Source organism: Sander lucioperca, chromosome 6 (genome assembly GCF_008315115.2).
Source record: "Sander lucioperca isolate FBNREF2018 chromosome 6, SLUC_FBN_1.2, whole genome shotgun sequence".
Classification (NCBI taxonomy): domain Eukaryota; kingdom Metazoa; phylum Chordata; class Actinopteri; order Perciformes; family Percidae; genus Sander; species Sander lucioperca.
Window position 1 is genome coordinate 41,573,862 of NC_050178.1, and position 12,187 is coordinate 41,586,048.

Consider the following 12,187-nt stretch of genomic DNA (forward strand, 5'->3'; position numbering starts at 1 on the left):
AACTATACAAATGTCCCATTCTAAAGAGGAAATTGTGTTTCGTTCACTGGAAAAAATTAGATTTCTGATTGTCTAAACGTGTTCAACAAAAACACAACCGTGTGTGTGTGTTTGACTAATTCACATTATCAGGTAAGCAGATGGAGGGAGCACAGTAGTGCATACAGTAGATGTGTCATGCGTAGCATATTGATCAAATACTCTATGCTACATATATATATATATATATATATATATATATATATATATATATATATATATATATACACACACACACACACACAATTCACATTTAATTATACATCTTAATCAATGGATTGCTATATTTTGTTATAATCAATTATTTTATAGGCAGGCTAATTATTCTGTATTGCTAAATATTTTTGTCATAATCAATGGTTATTTTATAGGCAGGCTAGTTATTCCAAAAGGCTATGTTGTTCTTCCCAGTGCCTTGTCTGTTGCTGAACAGGCAGTGACCTCACGGCGCCATATTAAAATGCTCCCTCCTCTTTGCCTGCTGTGAGATCGTAGCTAGCAGCAGTAGCAGCAGCTAGCCGGTAGCCGCCAGTCTGCTTTTTACATCCACAAGACTGACAGAGGGCAACGTCGTGATGGAAATTGACTCGCTCCAAGAGGCGCTCAGAGGTCACTTCAGTTTATTTCAATAATTTTGTGTTTATTGAGACCAAGCGTAATACGTGGGCTTCCGCAATTGCTCTACTATAAAAAACAAACGGATTGTAGCTCAAAAGCTAATGTCGCTAGCTAGCTGCTACTCATGACTAGCTAGCTAACGCTACAATACACGGAAATGGTTAGCTGTCTGTCCAATTCATTACATGTGATGCTTTTTTTTTTATAACGTTAGCTACATACTTCCGAACGTATATGTATTTGCCCTCAACATTTTATTTAACTTGCTGACAGATGTGTTTGGCTGAGATAACGTTAGATAAGTGGCCAGTGTCACCGGCTATTGGTTAACGTTACTGTTTGCCGGCTACGCTTTGCGGCTAACTTAACATGTTAGCCATAGCGCTACACTTAGCTAAGCTAGTTATAGCTAGTAAGCAACTTAGCTAGATAAATAGCATCCACTAGCCCGCTACGTTATGTAAATAGCTAACGTTAATTAGACAATGTGATAGTCTTCAGCCAAAGTGTTGCCAGAGACCTGCCTTAGCTTCATTTAGTGGGCTAAATGCAGGTTGCAAAAACACCCAAGCTTTATAGCAGCCGAATGTCAAAACTGTAACTTTAGGCTAGGTTAAATCAAAGCCTGTCCATCTCTCATCAGGCTAGTAAAGTTACACAACGTACTGTTCAACCCGTGGTTTGTTTTCTCTCCTCAGATTTTGATAAGCAAGTAAAGACAGAGACGTCTCCTCTTCTGGAACAGTTTCTATGTCATATTGCCAAGACTGGAGAGACCATGTAAGTGAACATAGCAGGTCTGATGAATAAATAAATAATACATTAATCTTATGTAACACATTATTAATAATACTATAACTGTATTAAAAACGTTTGTACAGTAGATGGTCGGTCCAGGAATAAGGTTTATACAGAGTTTGCAGAATCATTTTTTTAGTTTGTGCAGTTCTGTATTTTCATGCCTCTTCTTAATTAACATGTTACCATAGCCTAGGCAACATCCAGCCATAGTATGCTTTTATCAAATTTTGCCAGTTTTTCCTCTATTCTTATGTGTTATGCCACATGTGTTGAGTCTTATTCTGCTTACCATTTTTCTCAAGGGTTCAGTGGTCTCAGTTTAAGAACTACTTCCTGTTTAAATTGGAGAAGGTGATGGATGACTTCAGAGCCTCAGCACCTGAGCAAAGAGGTGCTGCTAATCCCAACGTGGAGTCAATTCCATTTGAAGATATGAAGGAGAGAATTCTGAAGATTGTGAATGGATACAATGGGTAGGTGACAGTATGACAGTAATATTGGCAGGCCGACTGAATGGATGGAGAAGCCCGATTTGAGCATGTCTGGTGACGTGACCCTTTTCTGAAAGAAAACAAACGTCACTGGCCTTGACTACCGGTGGTTATTCAACAGGATAACAAATTACAGTAGTTTCTGACCTTGTTGTCGATGCTAGCAGCTCTTGTGCTCTTGAGCAGCAGGAGGCCAGCTATTACCTGAGCAATTTGCGACAATTCAGTGTCTAGCAGCTAGGGTTGGGTACCGAACCCTGTACTTTTACCGGTACCGACCGAATCACATCGGTATTACCGAGTATTGGTTCACGTAAAATCAAACGGTGCCAAATTTTGGCAAGTTACACGCGTGCAGACGGAGCAAACTACGTCGGCTCTGCAGTTTGTTGAAGTCACAGAGTCAAAAAGTGTCAAAACTTCACGCAGACACCTTTCATTGTGATATGATATTAATGGCGAGCCGAAAGCAGTCGCTGTGCTGTTGACGTTACACTTCCTGTGAGACAAGCAGGCACAACAGTGGTTTATATGCCCTGGGGGATGACTGACAGGCTGAGGTTGTAAGTAAAGGCAACATTATTTCTACAGCACCTTTCAGCAACAAGGCAGTTCAAAGTGCTTTACATGAAACATTAAAGAGCAATTAAAAATGGTCATGATGAAAATAAAACAGGCTAAAATATAATATTAGGGCTGTCAATCGAGTAAAAAAATGTATCTAATTAATTACATACTCTGATTAATTAGTCGAAATTAATCGCATACATAATTAACGGTGCCTGAACCAATACTTTTTAAGAAAGTAAAAAAAAGAAAAGAAAAAAAAAGTGTAGCCTACTAAACAACAGTTGGTGACATTAAAGAACGGCTTGTTTTTTGCTAAGGCCATATGGTTAAAATTAAATGATTTAATAATAATGTAATAACTATACCAATAACTTATTTCACTAGTAAATTGCTGTTGAACGACATAAACGGCCACCAGGTTGGAAAAGGACATTTACAATAACTTCAAATGCACCACGAGGCTGTAGTTTACCAGTTTCATTGAACGCACCGTCTGTGTTGTTTTTCCGACGGCCAAAACACAGTCAAACTTTACACCGTTTAGCGTTAGCTGTCAGCATTTTAACCGTTTTTAATCCAGCTACTAGCTAGTGGTAGGCTAACGTTAGCGGCTGTCGAGTATAGTGTTAACTAGCGTCACGTTCAGCGGTGTTTGTGTTGCCTGTGTCGTCTTCAGAGCATCAGAGAGAAGAGCAGACATATCAGTGGCACCAGATTTCGGTAGCCAGGATTGGCAGGAAGAAGATTTTTACAAGTAAATGTTCCAGTTAATGATCCAGGCAGCACATTCTCGTCTCCCTCCTTCATTTTACAGTTGAATGGTGGCTAGAACGGCTGGAATGGATTAATCTGCGTTATTTTTTTTTATTTTGACAGCCCTAAATAATATACAAATACAAGAATAAAAGTTGAATAATTATTCAATTTAATTGGTTGTAGGGACGGGTTTGGGAGGAGAGAGGGAGGGGTTTTATTTTTATTAATTTCTGTCAGTGTAAAATATTCTAAATAAATAACAATGTTCTAAGTAAACAGGATTATTTTTACAATTTTTAAATATTTTTTTTTGTAATTACAGAGGGAAAGTACCAAAAAAAAAGTACCGTTGGGTACCGGTATCGGTACTGATATTGGTTCAGATGCGAAAGGTACCCAACCCTACTAGCAGCGTTATCAGCCCTACACCGTGTTTACACCGGCACACACGTGCCCAGTGTACGTGAATAGTCTGTGGTAATGAGTTTGCAGGCGTGTTGCTAAGAACGGAGATTGGTTCAAAAAAAGGTGCTACGACCCTTGTTGTACGAAAATCGTTTGTTTGAAAATGCTGTTTTAAAATGAAAACGTAGTAGTGTGGATGTAGCCTAATTTTATAAATGTATGCCCTACAAAGCTTTCTCCAAAGTTCCCACAATGGAACTGCTAATAACTTGCAATGCAATGTGTTGACTCTGCACCTGTCAGTGATGATGCGAAATAATGATTCATAAGTGACATAAAGCTAAATGTACTTAAGCTTAACTATTTACTAACACATTTTTCTATTGTAATGATTATGTCGTAACACAAGATAAGACCTGATTGAGTGTGCTCTGATCCATTTCGGAATTAGACGTGTTGATACACAGACCAGAGACCAACAGCAATTGAACAGAACTTAACCCAGACCCATTCCGGGGTCCCGTCTCCGTTACTAGGAACTGAGCGGACCCGTGACAACTTCTACTTCATGCACTAATTGGTAAAAGGAAGTGTAAAGGATCCTAAATGTTGGAAAAGTTTTTAAAAGGTTGGATTGGCAGTAATGTACTGTAAGTAATGGAGCCAAAATGTTTAGTCCAATAGGCAATTGACAGAAAATTGCCCGGCAACAAAATTGATAATCGATTGTCTTGATTAAAGTATCCCAAACGCAATTATTTGACAGCTGTCATGTAATCATGATACAGTAATATACTTGATATGTTTCCCTTTCTAGTGATGATAAAGCACAACTTGCCTGCTCTGTGATTTCTCTCCGAGGCTCCCACTATCCCTTAGTACCAGATTGTATAAATAAAATGATTTCTGGGTTTCCTGCAGAAAATTTGTAGAAAGACTACAGACTCCGTACTACATTTAACAATTATTTATTAAATATTAAATTTAAAGTGCTCATATTATGCTTTTTTGCTTTTCCCCTTTCCTGTATTGGGTTATATCTTTTTTTTGTGCATGTTATAGGTTTACAAAGTGAAAAAGCCCCAAGTCCACCCCAAAGGGACTTACCATCTCCAACAGAAAACACTGTTCACAAACTGCTCCAAACAGCTCTATTGTAGTCCAGCCTTTACTTCCGTGATGAACGTGCGTCACCTTGTAACACACGTTATAATGCTCGCCTAGCGTGGCAAGACCTCATGCTCGGCAACTGACTAGCTAGCAGTCCTTACCTAGGTACTGCGCATGTGCGACTCCCAACAAAGATGGAACAGAAGTGAGATGCCTCACTCTGTAGCTAAAACAGAGAGCTCAACACACAGGGTGAAAAGAGGAGCTGCAGCAATGTGCAGTACAACAAATATATGGTGTTTTCTGAAAATTAAACCACATAAACCTATTCTGGTACAACCTCTAAATACAATTTTATGAACCTGAAAATTAGCATAATATTAAATAATATATAATTAATAAATTATATCTATCTATATCTATGTGGCTATCTGCCACATGGCGAGTAAATGTTTGTACCAAAATAGTTCTGTTTCTCAGTCTTTTTGTCAAAGGTGCACACACTGCCTTCTGTTGCTCTGCTGTCTGCATGTCGGAGCTTCACGGGGGAGCGGGCCGACACATGCGCGCACACACAAACACGCACACACCAGACTCAAGCCACCATGTCACTTATGTTTACCCTCAGGCTATTTAATTAGCTAGTAAGTGGCGATTTTTGGCAGCCAGCCTTCCAAAAGATAGAACAATGAAATTAAATGTTAACCGATCATTAACCATTGACCGACAAGCAGGAAACGGAGTCTCAGTTCACCCGTCCGTGAGGCTCTGACACACTTTCTGCACTCCGTGTCCGCGGACAGCTGCAGGCTTGTACCGGTTAATGTTCTGTGCATTGTTGGACACATGCAGCCACTTTTCTGAAACCGCTTGCAAGACTGACAAGTCCACAGCAGCCCGTGGCGTTTATGTCCGAGCCTGTCTCCACCGCCCCCACCTGCAGGTTGTCAACTGTGTGGTTTGGAATGAAAGGGAGAAAACAGGACAGAGTGACAGGGCGGATATCGCTCATATTAAAAAAAAAAAAAAAAAAAATTGACGACGTAGTTAAGGCGGCAGGCGTGTGTTGCTCAGGCGGCCGCCTTAGCTGCAAAGTGCTGCGGGAAACCCTGGATTAAACTGAATTATTACAGAAGACCACCTAAATGACAAGTTTTCTATAATCTGTATTTTGAGTCTGTTGCTTTTTTTTCCCCATTCATTTTAGAATTCCATTTACGATCCAGCGCTTGTGCGAGCTGCTCACAGAACCCAAGAGGAACTACACAGGAACAGATAAGTTTCTTCGGGGGGTGGAGAAGGTATGTGCCAAGCAGCGTGGCTGTTCTCTCAAGTTGTTAACCTATCGTCAAGCTGTTGTCACTCATTTAGGTATTCTTGTTTTCCTCTAGAATGTAATGGTGGTCAGCTGTGTTCACCCAACCTCAGAGTAAGTGTCTGGTTCAGATGAAACCGTTTTTAGAATAAACATAAAACCAAACCTAATATGAAGTTTTGGGTATTATATTTTCCAACACATTAAGAGATTTGTTTTTCTGAACTTGCTTGTACAGGAAAAATGGATGCAGTGCTGTCAACAGAATGAATGGAGTGATGCTTCCTGGGAACACATCTGCTTTTACGGAGAGGTTGTTTTGGGGCCAGATGTAGTCCTTGATCCTAAAATTGACATCAATTGAATTTCAACAGATAACAGATGTGCTTCTTCTCTTTTATTAATATATTATATTTTCATTAGGAAAGTGAACGGTCCTGGAACTCCCCGGCCGCTGAACCGACCGAAGGTGTCTCTGGCCAACTCCCTAGCAGCGAATGGCCTGCCAGACAGCACAGACGACAAAGACCTCAACACAGAGCAAGAAGGCGACAAGGACTCCAGGTATGTCAGAAGCTATTAACGCACCAGAAAATCATATTCTTCATGTTCAACATAAACCCACTGGAATCACATTTGGATCTCCCGATTTTATTCTGCGTTTGTCAGCGAGGTTTCAGCGTCGGGAGGTTCCCTGGGGAGCTCGGTGAAGAACAAACACCCAGAAGACGCAGAAGAGGACATGGAAGCTGAGCAGCAGGAAGTGAAGAGACTTAAGTTCAGCAAGGACGAGGAGGAAGAAGATGATGAGGAGGATGAAGAGGAAGAGCAGGAGGCGGACACTATGAGGCCTTTACATGCCACCTGCCTCTCAAAAGAGGCAGAAGCCATGGTCCAGGAGGAAGAGGAAGAGGAGAAGGCCGGGTACAGCAAGGAGAATGAAGCCTCCAGCAGTGCTGCTGCTGCTGAGGACCAAGGTAGGGTCGTTGGTGTTTTTAACGTGCCGTGTGTGTTAATTGGTTTGTATGTGATGCGTTTTGCATTACTGAGGGAAAATGAATTTAGGATTTATTTGGCGACATAGGTGCATTGTACTGACAGTTGTTCTATTATTTTGTCCACCCCATTTTTGTCAATGTGGGTAGGCTAGATAACAAACGCCAATTCCAATGAAGTTGGGACGTTGTGTAAAACGTAAATAAAAACAGAATACAATGATTTGCAAATCCTTTTCAACCTAAATTCAGTTGGATACACTACAAAGACAAAATATTTAATAAACTTCAGTGTTTTTTGCAAATATTTACTCATTTTGAATTTGATGCCTGCAACACGTTCCAAAAAAGCTGGGACAGGGACAACAACAGACTGGGAAAGTTGAGGAATGCTCAAAAGACATCTGTTTGGAACATTCCACAGGTGAACAGGTTAATTGGAAACAGGCGAGTGTCATGATTGGGTATAAAAGGAGCATCCCCAAAAGGCTCAGTCGTTCACAAGGATGGAGCGAGTTCACCACTTTGTGATGATCAGCAAAGTTGTTCACAATGCCCAAAGTCTTTGACGCGCACACACACAAACACACACGGTAGATGCAGGAAAAACCGCAGATGAGACGACACGATGACCTAAATTGAGGACAGCTGCTCTCGTTATTGTAAGTGCAATGATAAGTTAAAGTCCAATAAGTAGCTACTTTATCAAACCATATGAATGTGTGTCTCAGGTTAGGAAATTAATTAACAATGTAAAGATCAACAAGCCACTGACACGTTCAAATTTGATTCATTCAATAAATTATTATTTTTTGTCTTAAATCCACCAGCCTTTTTTTCATATTTTCATATACCAACATTTGCAGCACCCTGAGCCTTTTTGGTAAGGTTACTAGGAAAACTCAGCCCAGAGTAGTTGTACTCTCCCCGAAACAAGTTTCCTTTTTTATTTTTAAAGAACTATAAAAAAAGAAATCGCAACTTTTTTTGCAACTTTCACTGTCTCCCGCAACTTCATTGCAACAAACATACAAAAGACATTGCAACTTTTATCGCAAATTTTTACAAAAGCTCCCGTGAAATCGGGCATTTTGGGCCGCAACAATCTAAAAAAAAAGGCCCCGAAATCCTGGAGGGACTGATTAATATGGTTGACTAGTTGCAGGTGACATTGTATTGGGAGTGAACCAGCTTGTACAAGAATCTGTGCCAGGTTGAGTTAACCATCAATAAAACCTAATGTGGGCCAATCTTTTATTCTTTTTAAATATATTTTTTGGGCTTTTCAGCCTTTAATGGACAGGACAGGTGAGAAATGAGAGGGGGGGGGGGGGGGGAAGACATGCAGGAAATCGTCACAGGTCGAAGTCGAACCCTGGACCTCTGCGTCGAGGCATAAACCTCTAAATATATGTGCGTTTGCTCTATCTGCTGGGCAACCCCGGCCACGATGTGGGCCAATCTTAAGACTAAGTTCTTTTATTTTTATAAGAGGCATAGTACTTATTAGTCGTATATTATCCATGTGATATTCTTGACTTAAAATAAGTCTAATATAAATTTAATCTAACTTCTGCAGTAATTGAAGGAAAGATTTAATCCATTTTGTAAGCTTATGAGTGAATGTGGCAAGTTCTGTCGAATGACAAATTAAGTAGTGTGAGTGGTCCTTCTTGAAGTCTGCCTGACAGGAAAACGAGCAAAAGCAGTCATTCAATCGTCTTCAATTGTCTGGAAAGATTTGGGTCATTTCAGTCTGAACAGGGCTAAAACATACTCTGGTGGGTTTTTTTTAATGTCACCACAGAACCCACGAGCAGCACGCAGGCCGAGGTGTGCACGGGCTCAGGTCCAGAGGCCGAGCAGGCTGAGCGGGAGGTGCCCTGCGGCTCCCAGGAGGAGGGCAGTGACATGGATCAATCGGAGCAGCAGGCGCCTGCAGGCGTCCTGGAGAGCCCCGAGACCAGCAGGGACAGCGAGGAGAGCAACAGTGACCCAGTCAGCAGCAGCAGTAGCAGTAGCAGCGGTAGCAGCAGCTGTAGCATAGAGGAGAGTGCCGAAGCGGCCAGAGAAGACGTAGCTCTCGCTCCCTCCAGCAGTACGACCGAACCTCCTACAGAGGGCGACATGGAAAGCGCCATCTTGAACACTGGGTCCACTGAGGAGCCCATGGAGCAGGACTAGATTGAAGGCCCCCCTGCAGCCATGTGTGACCATAAACCAGCTTATCCTTGAATCCAGCTTGACTGTCACTGGGAATGATGAGAACTGCACCTCGTACACAAGACGAACCCTCGTCCTGCTTTTGGACACTCCTCCAAAATGGCTACCTGGCATTGATGTGGGCATATACATTTTCATTTGACAATTCTTTTTCTTATCTTTTTTTTTTGTTTTGTTTTCTTTTCTTTTTTAAACTGGAATATTTTATTGAGCTTCTTATCCTCTTGTTTTTAAGTTTCTGGAAGAGGTTGGTTTCAGCAGCCTTGAGTTTCTTAGCTGGATTCTTTTTTTGGTGTTCAGTGGGCTTGTTGGATGCTGGGGTGGTCTGGTTCTTTTCTTATACCACTCAACTCCAACCATGTGGACATTGTGACAGGATTGGTAGTCTGTTTTGTACCCTTAGAGCCCAGTGTACCACACCACCAGGGGTCAGAACAGAGCCGTACCAGCCCCTGTTTACTTATGACATTGTTTTTCAGGATATGAGCTACCACCACCATTTATGTAATAAATATTCTTTAGTCAAGCAATGACCTGAAGGGAACACCCCACCACCACTATATTGTTACTCCACCAAGTTCCACCAGGCTGTTGAGAACATGCATTGTTTTAAAATGTATTTCTCCATCCTTATGAGATGGTAGACGTTTATTTTTTTTTGTTTTCTTCCATTGTGTCCTTATATTATTTTAACCATATTTTTGCATCGATACACTACCAATCCCACTAACAATACAATGACATGCTACCTTGTTGAGGTGTCTTCTGTAAAATGATATATTTTGGATGCATAAAACCACCATAATTTATATGATCATTTCAAGTCAATTAGTTATTTTGGAGTATGTTTTAGTTTTGTCTGCCAGTTGTAAAACCAGCTGTAAGTACAAAGATGACTTCTGCTTTCTTTGTATCGTGATGTCACCATGTTGTTTTACCGACCGATATCCAGAGCAGTTTCTGGTTCCAGTTCTACACCTGTTTCTGCAGCTGTACTTTTTGATATTTAGAATTTTAAATTTCTGTAAAGTAGATTTTTGTAGATTGTAATACAGTATGTGTTCACTGCCTTTGTGAAACCATATATAATTGTATAATTTCTGTGTATACTCTGAATGCTTTTGCTTTCAGTGCGGTATTCAGAAACAGCAATAAATGTTAACATTTTTATGCGTGGTGGTCTTTCTTACTTTCACAGTGCTTCTCGTTTATTCTGTGCATTAACAGGTGCGGTATGCTGGCTCACTGAAATAGGACAATTAAAGAGCAGAGTTGTTAATGTCATTATTAGACCTGAGCTTTTTCTGCTACAAGTCAAAATGTCGGTTGTGAAAAAGCCCATTTCAGAGTTTGGATCATTAACGGTAGTTTACAAGCGTTGGAAATGTCCTCTGGTTTTCTCAACTACATAAAACTGCAGCTTCAGAGCACCATTGCCGATTAACAAATCTTAAAGCAAAGTGTATTTCAAAAATATTTAATACTTTTTTGTTTTGTTTTCCAGAGCTTGCTGTCTTACCATCTTTACAAATGTTAGCTCTTCTATTTGCTTTGCCCAGTGCATTGTGGGACAGTAGTGTACATCATCCACTCAAAAATCAAGTGTTTTGTAGTATGCATACTGACTTGGAGTATAGTTTCTACAAAAAAAACAACCATGGTTAGTATGTTATGGAGTATGGAATGACACACTGCCAGAATAATATGTACTTGTTAATTGCAACTTAGCTGTATGATTGTCTGTGATTAGTTGGCCTGTAAGGTATCTGGGTTCTGAGCAGCAGAAAAGGATTTTTCTCGCAGACATTTTGAATAGTCACAGCTGGAAAAGCATTAGCTATGGCTCCAATCCATTTCATGTATGCCAGTATGCACAATACCATTATTATGACAAACTAATAATGAAATGCAGCCAATATTAATGTTTGCACCTGTGTTTGACGAGTTATTTTGCTGTATAACCCAATTTGTCTGTTAAGTGTTCTCATCAGCTTTGATTTCCATAAGCTCGTTATTTCCCCAGTTAGCAATTGGTGGCACGAAACATTATTTGTATGTATTTAGTTAAGATTTTCATTCAGGAGCATCTCTGACTTGGCAAATGAAGCATGATTTGAAAATGATGAAAGTGATGAATCAACACAAGATGTGTTTGGCAGTCGTCTTCTATAGAGACCCACCATCTGTTGAAGGGTCTGGTCTAAATCAGGTCTAATATACAGAGGAGCGACCCCTTACCCATTAAATAAACCCCCAACATCGTCTGTCACTGCTGTCTTTTGACTGCTGAAATTTGCACAGGCTCTCCGAGGAAATAAGAAGTGGACTACATTAATCTATGCCACACTGTTTTAATGGTGGTCTTGTCTCCAGGGAAACAAATACCAGGTCAGGAGGGATCTTAAAAGCAGCTTGACACTGAATGGTTTTTAATCTGCCCCTAGTTTTACGAATGGCAGATGATTTGGATAGAGGAGGATGGTGGCTTGGAGGTAAACATCAGTGGCCTGCCCATATGGCCAGTGGACTTATCACACTTGTATCCCAGTTTCTAAATATGTAGTTACACCTTACTTTATATGCCATTACTGCACTTGCAGATTTTGCTTTGCCGTTTATATCTTTACGGCCTTCTGTGTCTCCAGCCATGGGAAGCAGGACTCTATTAGCAGGGGGATAATATTTTAGAAAAGTAAATACACCAGCCTGCCGGTTGTCAGATCTGCAAAGAGAAAAGCTACCTCTGGCTTCCCTGAGAAGCAAAAAATCAAATTAAATTGAAAATGAAAGCAAACCCACTGCGGGGCTATTTCTTCAAAATGCGGCAGCATCACTTTTCTTTGCATTCCAATTTTTTTTTTGAA

The 12,187-nt window shown here is 40.6% G+C and overlaps 1 protein-coding gene across 1 annotated transcript; it reads left to right on the forward strand.

Moving 5' to 3' along the window:
• The first annotated feature begins 433 nt into the window (after positions 1 to 433).
• On the forward strand, positions 434 to 10,493 carry ppp4r2b (protein phosphatase 4, regulatory subunit 2b). Its single transcript, XM_031280801.2, has 9 exons — positions 434 to 648; positions 1,356 to 1,437; positions 1,761 to 1,931; positions 5,998 to 6,091; positions 6,182 to 6,219; positions 6,344 to 6,418; positions 6,529 to 6,669; positions 6,775 to 7,082; positions 8,908 to 10,493. Exons 1-9 carry the CDS (start codon positions 615 to 617, stop codon positions 9,282 to 9,284), a joined length of 1,320 nt encoding a protein of 439 aa, XP_031136661.1. The 5' UTR covers positions 434 to 614; the 3' UTR covers positions 9,285 to 10,493.
• The last annotated feature ends 1,694 nt before the right edge of the window (positions 10,494 to 12,187 follow it).